At 34.9% G+C, this 16,519-nt stretch overlaps 2 protein-coding genes across 16 annotated transcripts; one reads left to right on the plus strand and one right to left on the minus strand.

Moving 5' to 3' along the window:
* Positions 1-1,909: 1,909 nt before the first annotated feature.
* LOC125422509 (putative disease resistance RPP13-like protein 1) lies at positions 1,910-7,692 on the plus strand. Of its 4 annotated transcripts, none has more exons than XM_048474437.2 (5): positions 1,911-5,643; positions 5,965-6,051; positions 6,701-6,809; positions 7,190-7,350; positions 7,439-7,692. In XM_048474437.2, exons 1-2 carry the CDS (start codon positions 2,175-2,177, stop codon positions 6,024-6,026), a joined length of 3,531 nt encoding a protein of 1,176 aa, XP_048330394.2. In that variant the 5' UTR covers positions 1,911-2,174; the 3' UTR covers positions 6,027-6,051; positions 6,701-6,809; positions 7,190-7,350; positions 7,439-7,692. The 4 variants fall into 4 exon arrangements, with proteins under 4 accessions (XP_060670753.1, XP_048330394.2, XP_048330396.2 ...); XM_048474439.2 differs by having other exon boundaries at positions 7,190-7,318; XM_060814770.1 differs by having other exon boundaries at positions 1,910-5,643; positions 6,646-6,809; positions 7,190-7,692.
* Positions 6,955-11,623, minus strand: LOC112491719 (style cell-cycle inhibitor 1-B-like). 12 transcript variants are annotated; one of them, XR_009635831.1, is made up of 6 exons: positions 10,872-11,622; positions 9,965-10,546; positions 9,481-9,605; positions 8,681-8,722; positions 8,535-8,599; positions 6,955-8,079 (listed from the first exon to the last, which is right to left on the minus strand). XR_009635831.1 is itself a non-coding variant. In XM_060814772.1 (6 exons), exons 2-6 carry the CDS (start codon positions 9,978-9,980, stop codon positions 7,981-7,983), a joined length of 363 nt encoding a protein of 120 aa, XP_060670755.1. In that variant the 5' UTR covers positions 9,981-10,546; positions 11,016-11,606; the 3' UTR covers positions 7,652-7,980. The 12 variants fall into 12 exon arrangements, 2 of the variants coding, with proteins under 2 accessions (XP_060670755.1, XP_060670756.1); XM_060814772.1 differs by having other exon boundaries at positions 7,652-8,079; positions 8,535-8,615; positions 11,016-11,606; XR_009635832.1 differs by lacking the exon at positions 8,535-8,599 and having other exon boundaries at positions 8,681-8,778; positions 10,872-11,623.
* Positions 11,624-16,519: the final 4,896 nt, after the last annotated feature.

The raw sequence follows: 16,519 nt of genomic DNA on the forward strand, positions 1-16,519 counted from the left end.
AAAATAAATAATTTCTCTTTTTTTTTTTTCTTTTTTTTTTTTAATTTCATTCACAGATCTGTGTGACAATTGCCTTGGAATCATTAAGAGTTTACATGGATTGAAGTAGGACTGTGAAACAGAATTGTGGAAATTATTGAGATAATACTAGTACTGCAATCTCAATAATTCCGACCCATCACCATGGCAATGGAAGCCAAAGCGGAAATTTCACCATGGAAAAAGTGAAAAAGAAACCGACAACAAATTAAAGTAAAAAAATAATAGCAATCTTCTCACGCGGTGCTGTCTGTTGACTTGGAGGAAGGCTTTAATAAGGATAATAATAATTATAATAAAAAGGAATTGCAATTTGCACGCCTACAATATTGACCAAAGAAAATAATTTTAGGATATACAAGAAGTGCAATAAAGCAATTGCTTTCCCTTCCATACAACACAACCACAACCCAACACAACACAACACAAACTCTCTCCTGCTGGTCAGTTGCCCTACCTCTATCTGTTTGCAATTCAAGAGCTGGCTAGCTTTCCATATCCATGGCTGCTGAGCTGATTGCTGGTACTTTCCTTTTCACTTCCTTTGAGAAGCGCTTCGATATGATCATTTCTAGGGATGTCCTCAAATTTGATAGAGGAAAGAAACTCGACGATGGGTTGTGCAAGAAGTTCAAGATCCTGTTAGCAGAGAAGTACCCACGAAAACATCACTTAACAAACCAATTCTAACAACAAGGCTATGAACTTGAACCAAACTTACAAGCAGATTTATTACATGCATTATCACACTAGAAATCAGAAACCCACTTAGAAATGTACTCGGCTACTACAACTCGTGAAATTCACAGTTGGGCCGGTACCATTCAAGAGCTGCCACATGGCAGCGTGGACCCACTACTTTGACAGAGCTTTATTTTTTGTTGTTGGGTCTGGGCTTTCTAAAGTCCGGCTGGCTTCATTTGTTAAATTTCTTTTCTTTTTGTTTTTCAAATTATAACACCTTATTCTTATTTATTTTTATTTTTTATTTTAAAGGTTTGTTGCACTTATAAAGGGAGACGTGGCAATTCCTTCACAATTTCTTTTATTTTCTTTAATTCTCTAGTGTCATTTTCATCCCACTTGTTAGCAGCTTTTCTTTTTAATTTCTTTTGCAATTTTTCTTTTAATTGGGCTCCATCTTTTATGAATTTACTAGCATAATTGAGATGTCCTAAAAACGATAGTAATTCTTTCTTGGTTTTAATTCATTAGGAAATTCTTGAATTTTCTTAGATAGTATCCTTTAGTTTCACGGTGTTGCAATTTAAATCTTTAAATCTTAATTTGGTACAAATTGATCCAATTGAGAACCAAAAACATATTTGACATGATTTAATGCTCTAATATGAAATATTAAAATTATATTCATTAAATTGTAATTTAAAACCTATAAATTATGTTTTGCCATTGTTAATATGAAAAAATAAATTTGAAGTTAATTACTAAAATGGTTAGTTAGATAATTAGTATGAAAAAAAAAACGGTGTGACAATTGAGCTTAATCATCTTTCTTACCTAATACACATTCGATATTAAAATGAATATGTTGCTTTTTAAAAATTGGTTCATTGAATTAATCCGTGTGTGTGACAAATGCTTTAGAATTATTGAGATAATACATAACTTGTGAAAAATCTTCAGCAAAGTATAAATAAAATATTTGCCCCTACTAGAAAATGACATTTTATAGAAACTTTGGAAAAAGCATCTTAATAATGTCAAGCCTACTTCATTAGAATGGGACCCAAAAGTAGAAAATGGAAAAGAAAAAAACGAGCCAAAAAAAAAAATAAAAAAAAGAACAGAAAACAAGATAGCAATCTTCTCAGATAGTTTTGTCTGTCGCTTTTTCTTTTTAATTTCTTTTCTTTTCTTTCTTGCTGCTGAATTACGCGTTCTTTTCATTATGCACTAATCATAAGTTAAGGAATAAAGGCAATAATAAAAAGGAAGAGCACTTAGCAAAGCCAACATTGATTAAAGAAACAACTTTAAGATTCAACAAGCATCAAGCTATTCCCAGCTCTACTTCCATACAACACAACACAAAGCAACACAAACTCTCTCTTGTTGATCAGTTGCTCTACATCTTTCTGTTTGCAAGTCAAGAGTTAGCTAGGCTTTCCATATCCATGGCTGAATTGATTGCTGGAGCTTTTTTCACCGCTTCTTTTGAGCGGTTCTTTAATATGATTATTTCTGGGGAGGTCCTCAAGTTTGTTAGTGGAAGGAAACTCGATGATGGGATGCTCAAGAAGTTCAAGACCATGTTGCTGTCTGTTAAGGCATTGCTGAATGATGCTGAGAAGAAGCAAATATCCGACCCAGATGTGAGGCAGTGGCTGGATGAGCTCAAAGACACCATGTACCATGCAGAGGACTTGGCTTATGAGATCGAGACTGAAGCTTTGCGATGCAAGATTGAAGGTGGTCAGTCTGGAAGCCGCATATTCCAGGTATTTAACTTCTCATCTAGATTCAATATTAAGAATCTTGAAGATAGGATAGTGGAGATCTTTCACACACTAGAAGGCATTGTGAACCAAAAAGATCTCTTTGGTTTGATTACCTCAGAAGTTGTTCGTCAGAATAGATCTTCATCATCTTCTCCACAACTACTACCTGTGGAAGAAGAATCTGAAATTTATGGCAGAGAACAAGACAAAGCTGTCATCATTAGGCTGCTACTGTCTGATGATCATGATGATGTGGTAGGTGGTGATAATAAGATATCTGTAATTCCCATTGTGGGCATGGGCGGTATTGGCAAGACCACTCTTGCTCAACTTGTTTATAATGATGTCAATGTGATTAAAAAGTTTAACCTCAAAGCTTGGGTTACAGTGTCAACTGAATTTGATGTTTTCACATTGACCAAAACAATTTTCGAACTGATCACTAAACAAAAGGATTGCGGCATCAAGCATCCAGAGCAACTTCAATATGAATTGAAGAATGTCATACAAGGGAAGAAGTTTCTCTTTGTTCTAGACGATGTTTGGAATGAAGATTATAACCTTTGGGATAACTTAAGGAGTCAATTTGCATTTGGAGCATCAGGGAGTAGAATCATTGTGACAACACGCTCTAAAATCATTGGATCTATGATGGGTGGAATCATTCCAAATCTTGAGCTTGGAACAATATCAGATGAAGATAGTTGGCAATTATTTGCAAAATATGCATTCCAAAAAATAATAGATCGAAGTGCACTTCAAGAGTTTGAAGAAATCGGTAAAAAAATTGTTGGAAAATGCAATGGCCTTCCTTTAGCTATTAAATCGCTCGGTGGTCTTTTGTGCTCCAAAAACCATATCCATGAATGGGAAGAGATACTAAACAGCGACACATGGAAGTTGAAGCAGTGTAACATTCTTCCTGCTCTTTGGTTGAGCTACAACTACTTGCCTGCACATCTTAAATGGTGTTTTGCTTATTGTTCGATTTTTCCTAAAGATTTCAAAATTGAAAAGGAAAGATTAATTTTGTTATGGATGGCAGAAGATCTTTTACAACCCCAACAAAATATGACGCTAGAAGAAATTGGAGAGAAGTACTTTAATGATCTTGCATCAAGGTCATTCTTTCATCACCATAAATATGGTTATTTTACCATGCATGACCTTGTGAACGATTTGGCTACCTTTGTTTCTAGAGAATTTTGTTTAAGGTTGGATGATGATTGCCCAAAAGTTTTAACAGAGAAGACTCGTCATTTGTCTTACATGACATTTAAGAGCCATGATACCAAGAGGCTAACGGAATATTTATCCAAAAATAAGGTGTTGCGCACTTTATTGTTTGAATATCTAATGCCCGAACAATTTTCGGCAAATCTTGAACAATATTTGAAAGGGATGCGATGTCTAAGAGTGCTTTCTCTATCTGCTAGAACTATTGTCGTTAATACAAGGGCAGACTCTAATTTGATTCCTATTACGACAGCACTTGATTTGATTGGCAATTTGAAGTTTTTAAGGTATTTAAATCTATCTAGTACTGATATTAAAGAATTATCGGATACAATTTGTACTCTTTACAATTTGCAGACTTTCCTTTTACGGGGATGTAAAAATCTTTATAGGTTGTCTCGTTCAATCGGTAAGTTGAAGCACCTAAGACGTTTGGACTTGCTTGTGTGTTGTAACCTTAAAGAGATACCCGACGCGTTGTGTGATTTGTACAATCTGCGTACTCTGAATTTGAGTCATTGTATTTCTCTTTCTAGTCTGCCAACCAATATGTCCAGATTGGTCAACCTACACTATCTGAACTTTTCTGATACAGAGGTGACAGAGATGCCACCGCAAATGTGCAAATTGAAACATTTGCAATGTTTAACACCTGCCTTTCTTGTAGACAAAAATGGTGGGTGTAATATTAGAGAGTTGGGTAATCTTCAAGATCTGCGTGGTTCTCTTGCGATCAAAAATCTTGAAAATATAGTGAATGTTGGAGATGTTAGGGAGGTCAAATTGAAAGATAGTAGGTATATTACAAAGGTTGAATTAGAGTGGTGTGGTGAAACAGATGATTCAGAGAAAGCACGAGAGGTACTTGACGGGCTTCAACCTCACACAAATGTCCAAAGGCTAAGGATTACGAATTACCAAGGTACAAGCTTTCCGAGTTGGGTAGGACATCAGTCATTCAGTCACATAGTATCTCTGTCTCTATCTCGATGTAGAAATTGTTATTTGCTGCCACCGCTTGGACAGCTACCTTCCCTGAAAAATCTTGACATTTGTGGATTTGAAATGGTGGAAAGAATAGGTGATGAATTTTATTATTCCTGCGGCAGCAACAGTAGTAGCGGTTCTTCTTCCATGATTAATGCACCAGTACTAGTACCATTCAAGTCCTTGGAATCTTTACGCCTTTCTGGTTTCAGTGAATTAAGAGAATGGAAGGAGTGGTCATTAACGATGGGAGGTGACGTTGGAGGAGGTGAAGGTACTGGAGCTTTCCCAGAACTCAAAATGCTTAGTTTAAAAGACTGTCCGAAGATAAATGGGGACTGCTTACATTGTAATCTTCCATCCTCCACAACTCTTGTAATCTGGTGCGGATGCCAACAACTGATGGCTTCACTCCCCAGTCATCAACTTCCATGGCTGGGTCATTTGCGGCTAGACAATTGTTCGGACGTGGTGTCATTTCCACCACAAGGTGGATTGCCCTCCAATATCCATACAATTCATATTTTTGCATGTGTTAATCTGGAGTCACTTACAAAACAGGGATGGCCTTCAAATTTAAAATTGCTTTGTATTAATCACTGTAAAAACCTGTTTTTGGACGTGGATTCATTTCCGGAGGAAGGGCAACTTCCCGCAACTCTCACTGGTCTTAAGCTTCAATGGCTTCCAAATCTTAAATCATTAAATGGAAAGGCTCTTCGAGACCTGGTCTGCCTTGAAAGACTCATCATTAATTATTGCGATCAGCTGCAGTGCTTGCCAGAAGAAAGGCTGCCCGATTCTCTTTCTCGGTTGAAAATCACAAGCTCCCGTAGAAGTTGTCTAACCGACAGGTGCAAGAGAGATACAGGGGAAGATTGGCCAAAAATTGCACATATCCCTCGCATCAACATTTCGAACGGTAAGTCATTTCAATATTAATTCCTGTTCCTGATTTGATTTATATACGTACACTTCTTATGCTCTGTTTGTTCCCAACATAAACATACCAAATTCCTGTATCTGTAATTTATCTGTTACTCAATCTTCGTATTATTTTTACTTGTCCAATTTTAATAAATATGTTGTTGTTGTTGTGGTTTTTTTTTTTTTTTTTTTTTTTAATCCCTTCTCTTTTCTTATATTTTCTTTCTGTAACATCACTAGTAGATTTCATATCCCATGCTATTCCATACGTTATATACATATTATTTGGGAAATTAATATTGCTCATGCTTTTCAGGCCGCGGAGGGGTATCTATAGATTCGGATGAAGAGTACTTTTCATTCGATGATAAGTACTAGTTTTACTGAACATGTACCTATTTAGGTAATATATATATATATATATATATATATTACAATAGTTGACATTTTGCTTCAACTATTTTTTTACAAAACTTTTATTTTTAGATGAATGTTATCGCATCACTTTATTTTTATAAATAATAATGCTTCCATATCAATTTGTCAAACATTAATATATTTAACAAACGTTTTCCATATAAATCGCTGATATAAATATAACCGATAATTATAGCATTACTGTTCTACAAACAATTGTTACTCATCATTCTCCATTCCAATACCCATTTATGCCAGATACACTTCGGGCATGTTTTAAATGTATCATTAAAGTCCAATCCAATTTAGATCTACATTTCAAATAAACCTTTTAATCTTTATTGTGTTGAAATATTACCGAGAATATTGACCGACCTATTACAAAAGTACTCTATTAGGCTCGCTCTAACTCATTTAATTAAATTTTCAATGATTTATCTCTGCTTCTCATTCAATTTACACTGTTAGTAATTAAAATACGTCATCAATTTACACTAGCCAGTTTAAAATAATTTCAGTTTGAGATGGGTTATTACACACTTTTGGAAAAACCTAATCATTATATTTCATGGATTCCAAGGTCTGGAAAAACCTAATGATCATATTTCATGGAGTCCATGTTCTCTCTACTGCAGTTACAATGTTGGAAGCAGACGTGCTGTCATTCACCATAACTGATTCAATACTGCCAAGCTTTTTGGTTTTCATATTCAGTTCTAGCTCTTCTTGCATTTCAATGTTCAGGTAACTGTTTTATACTCATTAACTGCCTCAAACTACTTTTCAGATTCGAATCCTTAATATATGAATCTACGAAGCTTCATTTGTGATTTTAACGCATGCAGACTAATCTATGAAAATGATACAATGTTGCATAAGTGAAAAGAAAGTCGTAGAAGATAAGTACAAAAGCTTCATTACATCTGAAAATTTTCTTCAAAACATGCTCTTTTTGGATAAAAGGTTAAATTAGTTTATATAATCTTGGTACAACGATGCCTAGTACAGAAGCACTTGGATCCTAGAAACTAAAATAAAATCCAATAATTTGAAAAGATAAAAGTGAATACCATACATCCATTTAGATCAGCACATCCAGTGACCTTGTCTATTGCGGTACGTAGGAACTCCATTGAGTACCAACAATTCAGAAATGGAGCTACTGTGGAAGAAATTCTCACCTCTCCCGGGAGTCACAGGCAGAAATCAAAAGCATTTGCAAATTGGAAACCTTTTATGTGAAGATGGAAACGGTATATGGCTCCAAAATGTCTGAATGTGAAAAGTAAGTAGAATCAAAAGCATTTATTTGATTATATTCAGGGAAAATTTTTGCTTACACTTGCTCAAAATGAAAACTTGATTTCTTGCAGATACACGATGCATCTCTATCCTCCATTATGTATAACTGCTTCTTTTCTCTAGAAGAACCACTGCATCAATTTCTCCCCTTCACCTTGTGCTATGAAGGTGAAGCTGATTTAGAAGTTGCCAACTTTCCCTTGCCTGGATCTTATCATGTTACCATTTTGGAAGCTCATAGAAGTTTATACTATGTTGTAAAGTACCGATTCTGTGTCAGCCACTAATTGAATATACTCGTTCATGTTACGAGATTCTATAAGTATCTTTCATTGTTTGAGATTTTGATTTTCTCTAACGAATTGAAGATAACAAAAGATAGTACACTAATTAGAACAAAAGTAACACTAAATAGACCAAAAAGACACTAAATACAAAAACATAAGCAAAACAAAAGTGGTTACAGGCTGCAGCCTTTCATGCTTTGATTTTCCACTTACGAGCACTCCTGGGTCTGTTTACAATGCCTTCATAATACTGGGATTCAAGTGTTTGGTTGTTCCAAGCCTTGATATAGCGTGAAAACATTTCTCGGGCAGACTCTAATGATAAGTCAGAAAAAAAACACATCTTTTTCTTCCTTCAGCCATGTAGAAAATTCATTGTTCTTTAAGAAATAGTCATCGTTGGACAGCTCTAGGAAGTTGTATTTCTAAAAGAATAATGAAAAACACCATCCATCAAAACCCAACAAATTCAAACACCACCACCACCACCACCAAAACCTTCAGTTTTCTACTAAAACCTGAGCAAAGATTGAAACAGAAACAAAAAATCCTAAGGTTGTGAGCCAACTTGACGAATAATCATATCAAAATGTTAACCACAAATGAGCTTTAGCTTTTTTTGTGGCATGCCCCTTGTTGAATATCTCTAGATAAAGTACCTCGTGAAAAAGTACCTTAACATCCCCGTCAGGGGAACTTGCTCTTCTGTAATTACCCCTGGAGGGAAAAGAGGTTGGACAACTATCCTTGGCATCCATGCTATTGGCCTGTCTACCAGACTCCTACTGTCCTATTACTAAGCATTCTCTCTTAACTTGCCTAAGGGTGTTAGCATTGATTGGGAAAGAAGGAACCAGTAATCCATTCAAGAGAACCTTACCCCAGAGAACTCGAAGGGAGAGAAAGAACTCTTCAACATAGTCCCAAGAAGGTGATCTATGACCCCTAGAAAGAAGTGCCACTAAGAAAAGAAGGATAAGTCATATAGGCATAATTTAGATAAGAAAATTACCAAGAGGCGATTACCTTTGTCATGTTTATCTTTCTGCTTATCCTTTGATTTCTTCTCTGAGACAAAACAACAAGCCAATATTATAAGAATTTTCGCATCTAGAAGCTCACACCTGATATGGTAAGAAACAGGTAACTACCAAAGTCTCAACTTATCATATAACTTAAACCAATAAAACAATGTAACTTCTCAAAAAGTTTATAGCGGTTCCCATTTGATTGGACTGTTTATAGAAAGATAACTAGATACCTTTTACCTGTCTCTATTTTATTACCATGCCTGGCTAATTTAAACCAATCTTCTCAGAAGTCGACCAAAATCAGGTTCAATAAGACTAATTAGCAGTGACAACAGCTCTACCATTGAAACATAAATTTAAAAGAGACACTTTCCTAAATCCATGCAGGTAAAACCATATCACAAAATTGGCAATAGACATAAAAAACTAAGCATACTGCAACAAACATAGTACACTAATTGCGGTGGCATATCGACTACCATCATAAGGGAAGATATAAATTAATGTTTACAAAGCTCGTAACATAAATAGCTATGCTTCCCTATTACCAATGAACCAAGAAATTGTCGTAATTGAATTATCAGAATCCAAAACTAAGTACTAATGCCTACCATGGTTGTCCTCAGAATTCAGAACACATGCCTCTTCAGCTCATAACACCAACAATTATATGAGCATGCGTACTCATTTTAAGCCCAAAAATCTCATACATAGACAAGAAACTCTGAGAAAAATTAAAAAAAAAATAAAAAAATCCATAAATTCATATTCAAGACGGACAAATAAAAGTTGTACCGTTAAGGGAATGGCGTTTGGAGTGCCTATGCAGCTTTCCTTGTCCCTTGACTTGTCTTTCTTACCACTCCTGTGTTTCCTAGTCGCGCCTTCTACCCTTCTCTGCCTCTTGTTTCTATTATCATCTGAACAGCCACACAATACCAGGACCCGAAAAAATTAAAAAAAAAAATAAAAAAATCACAAGACATTCAACACAAAACCTAACTGACACTGCAAATTCAAAGTTGACAAGGAAGGTATAATAATTTAGGAAAAAATAATTTTCGGTTTTGCAAAACTTAGGCTAAATTTAACACAAAACTAGAACAACATAAATATAATTAGATTTTTTTTTTTTCTTTTTCTGATGTTCATTTAATTTCCAGGGCAACCACACCAAAAATATAAATAAATACATAAATAAATAAAAAGAAGAGCTTTCGAAGAATTACAAAACAGAAACGAAAAAAGGAAGAGAATTTGAAGCAAATATTTGAAGTACCTTCTTCGCTTCCCATTCTTCTTCTTGGATTTTCTATCGCTCCCCATTTGAGACTGAACCCAAACAATTTAACTTTCAGGTATTTTATGGGTGTGAATACCCTAAAACAAATTCTCTCCTTTTCTAACCCACCCAAAAAAAAAAAAAAAAAAAAAAAAAAATTGTCTGCTTTTCTCTGTTCACTTATTTGATTTACAAAACACCATCTTGAGATTACAACATTTGCGTGACCGACCCCAATTCCCCAACTTAAAATACTCTTTTACCCCAGCTGTCAGGTCCCAAACTATAGTAGAAAAAGGCAGTTTCGTCTTTTCATTGCTAACTGATTGTTCTAATGGAAATATGTTTCCCTCTTTATTTTGTCACTATAATCTCTACTCTTCAAAGATGTTGAGCAAAATGAAGTATCGATTTTTGGCTGTGATCCTGATTTTCTCCATATTCATTTCCTTCAAAAATCCAGAACCAAAACCAATAAGAGCCAATAACTCAACTTTCTTTTTATGTTGGGATATAGAATTCTGATTATCGTCCACAAAAAATTTAGTGGCATGTGTTCGGTTTCTAATTTTTACTTCTCTGTAGAAAGCAAATAGAAAGAGTTTAATAAAACCAAACCATCCTGGTTCAGTCCAAAGGGAAAATTTTCAATCTCTTACTTAATAAACATCTATGATATTTGAAACTAAAATATTATTCACTGCGATTTGCATGTGTCATAATTGAAGCTTTTTAATGGATAGTACATAGAAAATCCCCTGATTTTATATTTACAGAAGCGCAAGGTTTCTTTGCAAAAATAAAAATAGTTAAAATATAAATTAGTAAAAACAAAATGCTATAATTAGAATAACACATGCATAGAAATGGGAAAATCCATAATTGGGGGTTTAACTAACTGTACATTGGTAAGAAAATTCGGGGAAATGCATCAGTTTCTTGAAAACAGTTTCTACAGAAGAGAAGAAAACATCAAAACCATAACTCTTCCCTCCATATTGCACATAAAGGTATTCTTTCGGAGACAACGGTGGGGGTAGAATCTCACTTATCTCCGGTACATCTGAGGTGGGTGATCAAGGTTTGTCTTTCTTCATCACAGAGTAATAATAATCATCATCGACAAGAAGCCAAACAAGATCCGGGTCGATACAAGCAAGCCCATGAAGAGCATTGATGGATGCATCTCGAAGCCCCACAACCCCACTACAAGCAATCCCCACCACAAGACCGCTGACCTTCTTTAGAACAACTTCCAACGCCGAAGCACTTCCTTTTGTTCCGGGACAAATCCGCAATCATATTGAGCACTGCTACTTGGACTTTCAGAGTTTGGGAGTTTCAGCCACTGAGTCCTCTGAAGAACTGGAATTAATGCATCTGTAGGGAAGTTGGTAGAGGGATTCTTTCTTCTTTTACATTGGACAACTTTCTATATATGGAATGGTGAAGCGGACAAGAGTTTCCAGAAATTGGAACCATCCGTATGAAAGTGGCTCGATAAGAAATCTTCTCCGCTGATTTGTACAACATTGCTTACCACACTCAAAGATCTTCCAACAGCCTGATAACGGAAGGCACAGTGAACTTGACAGAATCACTTCTTCAACTCTTTCTTTAGTATCTCTCTCATGCCTATATGCCTCTTCCACTTTTGCAAGTGCCATTACACCATATGCATCATATTTAGAAAATAAAATTGGAAATATATATATATATATATATATACACATGAATAATAGTTACATCAACTATTTTAAAACAAAACACTTCGATAAGAAATGGGCCCAAATGAAAAAAAAAAAAAAAATTTATTTCTTGGCAAAATTACAATTTACTACCATTAATTTTTCAAAAAGTTGCATTTTCAACGTTATGTTTTCCTTTGTCAAAATTCAACCATGATAAAATATATAAAAACACAAGAAAGATTAGATTTTCTAAAATAAAATAAAAATAATAAGATAAATAAATGTCACTTTCTTTATATTACTAAATGGAGATTTATTTTACAAGCTAATGGTTAAGCACGAGTCGGAAAAATAAGCGGACACGTACCTCGTTATTTGTCAGCCCTTGTTACCCAAACTTGTAGATCAAGTTCAAAAAATGTTAAAAAAACTGATGTCAAGTCCAAAAATCAGTGCTGAATGATGCTGAGAAGAAGCAAATCACCGACCAAAATGTGAGGAAGTGGCTCGATCTGCTCAAAGACACCGTGTACAATGCAGAGGACTTGGCCTGTGAGATGGAGACTGAAGCTTCGCTATGCAAGGAGAAAGATCAGTCTCGAAAACGCAAATTCCAGCAGGTATTCGAATCCATCTCATCTATATTCCATACTGATAACAATCTAGAAGATAGGATAGTGGAGATCATTCACACACTAGAATACCTTGTCAACCAAAAACATCTCCTTCGTTTGATCAGCACATCAAAAGGTGTTCATCGTAACAAGTCATCATCATCTTCTCCAACTACTACCTGTGGAAGATGAATCTGATATTTATTGCAGAGAACATGACAAAGCTGGCATCGTTAATCTGCTGTTATCTGATGATGATGATGATCATGTGGTAGGCGCTAACAAGATATCTGTAATTCCCATTGTGGGAATGGGTGGTATAGGCAAGACCACTCTTGCTCGCCTTGTTTACAATGATGTCAAAATCATAAAAAACTTTGAACCTCGAAGCTTGGGTTATAGTGTCAGATGAATTTGAGGTTTTCAAATTGACAAAAACAATTTATGATCAAATAATCACTGGTCAAAAAGATTGCAATATCAAGCACCCAGATCAACTTCAATATGAATTGAAGAAGGTTATAGACGTGAAGAAGTTCCTCTTTGTTTGATCAGCAAATCATCAAAAGGTGTTCATCATAACAAGTCATCATCATCTTCTCCACAACTACTACCTGTGGAAGAAGAATCTGATATTTATTGCCGAAAACTTGACAAGGCTGTCATCGTTAATCTGTGTTGGATATTATATGAAAAAGTGTTTAAAATGAAAGCTTAAATTTGAAGAGATTGAAAAAAATACTTGTTTGGTAGAAGAAAAGAGGGTGGCCTAGACTAATTAAAATTGAAGGAAGAGAAGAGTTAAAAAATACAGAAGGAATGCAGGTTATAATTTCTTTATTTTTCTAAAATTAATACAAAACAAGAGTACAAGCCTATATATAAGCTAAAAGAGGCAGTTCCAAAGTAACTACCGCCATATGCATGCTTTGCTGTTTTCTTTTTCTTACAAGTGAAAATACAACTCATGAGGACACATGTCAATCTCTCAATTATCTAATCGATACATATAAAGCTAGCTTACATGTGGCAACTTGCTATGGCTTTAGTAAACAATTTTGACTCCCTTTCATTAATTGCTATCATCAATTGCAACATTAATTGCAACATAAGTGTAATTTCTTGAATCTTCACCACTCAACCGACTTTGCCAAATTACAAATTATTATTATTATTATTTTATTTTTTTAACACCCCCTCTTAATTTGTAATTTTGGCAAAGCTCTTAAAGTCTTCTAGCTTTTTTGTTGTTGTTGGTTTTGTAAAAATATCTGCTAGTTGCTCAAATGTGTTGATAAATTCAAGTTTAATTTCAACTTTTTTAGCCAAATATCTGATGAAATGATGTCGAATTTCTATGTGCTTTGTCCTCCTGTGGAACATTGGATTTTTTGTCATTGCTATTACTAACATATTATCGCATCTGATAATTGTTAGAATAGTTTCTTTATGTTGCATATCTGATAAAAATCTTCAAAGCCATACTGCTTCACTTTCTGCATTTGTAGCGGATATATATTCTGCTTCTGCCGAAGATAATGCCACGGTCCTTTGCTTATTTGATGACCAAGAAATTGGTTTTGTACCTAAGCAAAATAAATATCCTGAGGTGCTTTTGCGGTCATCTACGGAGTATACCTGGCAATTCGTATTGGTGGGTCGTGTTCGTGTCAACCCGTTTAATAATCGTGTCAAAAATGCCTAACCCGAACACGACCCATTTATTAATCGTGTCAGGTACCTAAAACACTAACCCGACCTGTTTATAAACAGGTCAACACGACACGACCTGTTTAACACGATTATTTTAACGGGTCATGTTGACCTATTAACCCGTTAACCTAAAATTGACCTATTAACCTGAAAACTAACCTATTAACCTGTTAACCCGAAAATTTTATTTATTTTTTCTTTATTTTTATGTTTTTGTTTTATTAAAGATGTATTTTTTGTTTTTAAAAAATTAGTAATAGAAAATTATTTTTATAAAATTTTTAATTTATAATATTTTTTAGTTATTAAATATTATATTAGTGATAAAATATTAATTTAAAATTAAATTTAAATGGGTTGTAATAGGTGTATAATCGTGTCGGGTTGAAACTGACACGTTTAATAAATGGATCTTAACGGGTCAATTTCGAGTTAAATAGGTTAACCCGAAAATGACACGATTAATAATCGTGTTAAACGGGTTGACCCGATTATGACCCGAACCCATTTATAATAAACCCAAACCCATTTATTCCGTGTCGTTTTCGAGTCGTGTCGCCGTGTCATGATCCAAATTGCCAGGTCTACTACGGAGCCTGCCCAATCATTGTCTGTATATTCGATGAGCTTGTTAACTGCTTCTTTGGCATACTTAATTCCAAGCTTTCTGGTACCTTATAGATAGCGAAAGATTCACTGCAGTGTGGTGATTTTTACTTGGTTCGTGCATGAATCTAGAAACATAACTAACAGCAAAGACAATATCTGGCTTGGTATTTGTTAGATAAATAAGGCATCCAACTAAGCTTATGTAATTTGTTGCATCAGCTTTTTCTGCACCATCATCCTTACACAACTTCTCATTTAATGCCATTGGTGTAGACACTAGTTTACAGCTATCCATGTGAAACCGTTTGAGAAGAGCATTCAAATATTTTTCTCGAGAAATAAATATTTCTCCTTTTGCTTGTTGAACTTGGATGCCAAGAAAATATTTCATTTGGCTGAGATCTATCATCTCATATTCTTTCATCATTGCTCTTTTGAATTCTTCTACCATTTTTGGATTAGTACCAGTATAAATCAAATCATCAACATATAACCAGACAATAAGAATATCTTGCATACCTTCTTTTTTGACATATAAAGAGGGCTCACTTGGACTCCGTTGAAATCCACTTTGTCTGAAGTATGAATCAATTTTGCTATTCCAAGCTCATGGTGCTTGCTTTAATCCATATAATGCCTTCTTCAATCGTAAGACTTTGTTTTCTTTTCCTTTGATGGTGTAACCCAAAGGTTGTTCCACATATACTTCCTTTTTTAGTTCTCCATTAAGGAATACTGATTTGACGTCCAGTTGACAAATAGGTACCTCCATGTGAGTAGCTAATACGAGAACTATTCTAATAGTTTCCATTCGAGCAACTAGTGCGAATGTCTCATTGAAGTCGATTCCTGGCTGTTGCGAATAGCTTTCTGCGACTAACCGTGCTTTGTACTTTTGAATTGTTCAATCTTATTTGTACTTGGATTTGTAGACCCATTTGAGTCCAATAACATCTTTGCCTTTGGGTAGATCCACAAGGTTCCCATGTATCATTCTTTTCAATTGTTGCAATTTCTTCATCCATTGCTTTAATCCAAATATCTTCTTTTACTGCTTCTTCAAAATTTTGAGGCTCACATGCAAAAAATGCCATATTAGTAGATTCATAAATATCTACGAGTGAGCATACCTTTCTTGGTGGTGATTCATCATCTGAAGATATATCCATTATTTGGACTGGGCGTGGAGATTCTTATCGACTTGTGCTTGGACCAGGGTCTTAAATTGGTTGAGAATCTGACTTATCCTGAATAGGAATTTCTTCAAATATTTTTGCTCTTGTTTTAGGAGTGCTTTCCCAATTCCATGCTGCAGATTCATCAAAGATAACATCTCTAGAACTTATCAACTTAGTTGTTTTTAGATTGTACAACTGGTAACCTTTTGACTCACTTCTGTATCCAAGGAATATATATTTATCTCATTTTTCATCAAATTTTTTTCTATATTGTGAGGGGACATGTGCGTAAGCTACGCATCCAAATACTTTTAAAAGTTGTACCTGGGGCTTTTGTTTGTGTCATGCTTCATATGGAGTCTTATTCAAGACAACTCTTTTGGAGATCTATTCAAAATGTAGATGGTAGTGTTGATGGCTTCTGCCCCAGTAATTATTAGGAAGACCTTTCTCCTTTAGCATACTTTTGGCCATTTCTACAATTGTTCCATTTTTTTCGCTCAGCTACACCATTTTGCTGCGGGGGTGTGTCGAACACCGAGTTGTCTTTGAACTCCATTTTTCTTGCAGTACTCCATAAATGGTTTAAACATGAATTCTCCTCCATTATTTGTTCGAAATGTCTTCAGTGGCTTTCTGACTAGCTTTTCTACAAGCGCTTTGAATTCTTGGAATATCGAAAAAGCTTCTGACTTTTCTTTTAGAAAATATACCCACATCATTCGGGTATAATCATCAATAAATAAA

This window comes from Ziziphus jujuba, chromosome 2 (assembly GCF_031755915.1).
Source record: "Ziziphus jujuba cultivar Dongzao chromosome 2, ASM3175591v1".
Lineage (NCBI taxonomy): Eukaryota > Viridiplantae > Streptophyta > Magnoliopsida > Rosales > Rhamnaceae > Ziziphus > Ziziphus jujuba.

Excerpts from the sequence above, each read along its gene's own strand:
- LOC125422509 (XM_060814770.1), top strand. The coding sequence starts at position 2,175 with ATGGCTGAATTGATTGCTGGAGCTTTTTTCACCGCTTCTTTTGAGCGG. Across the intron at positions 5,644-5,964 it reads TCGCATCAACATTTCGAACG|GCCGCGGAGGGGTATCTATA; the intron begins GTAAGTCATTTC and ends CATGCTTTTCAG.
- LOC112491719 (XM_060814772.1), bottom strand. Across the intron at positions 8,723-9,480 it reads CAAACGCCATTCCCTTAACG|AGAAGAAATCAAAGGATAAG; the intron begins GTACAACTTTTA and ends GTTTTGTCTCAG. Across the intron at positions 8,616-8,680 it reads GAAAGATAAACATGACAAAG|TGGCACTTCTTTCTAGGGGT; the intron begins GTAATCGCCTCT and ends TTCTTTTCTTAG.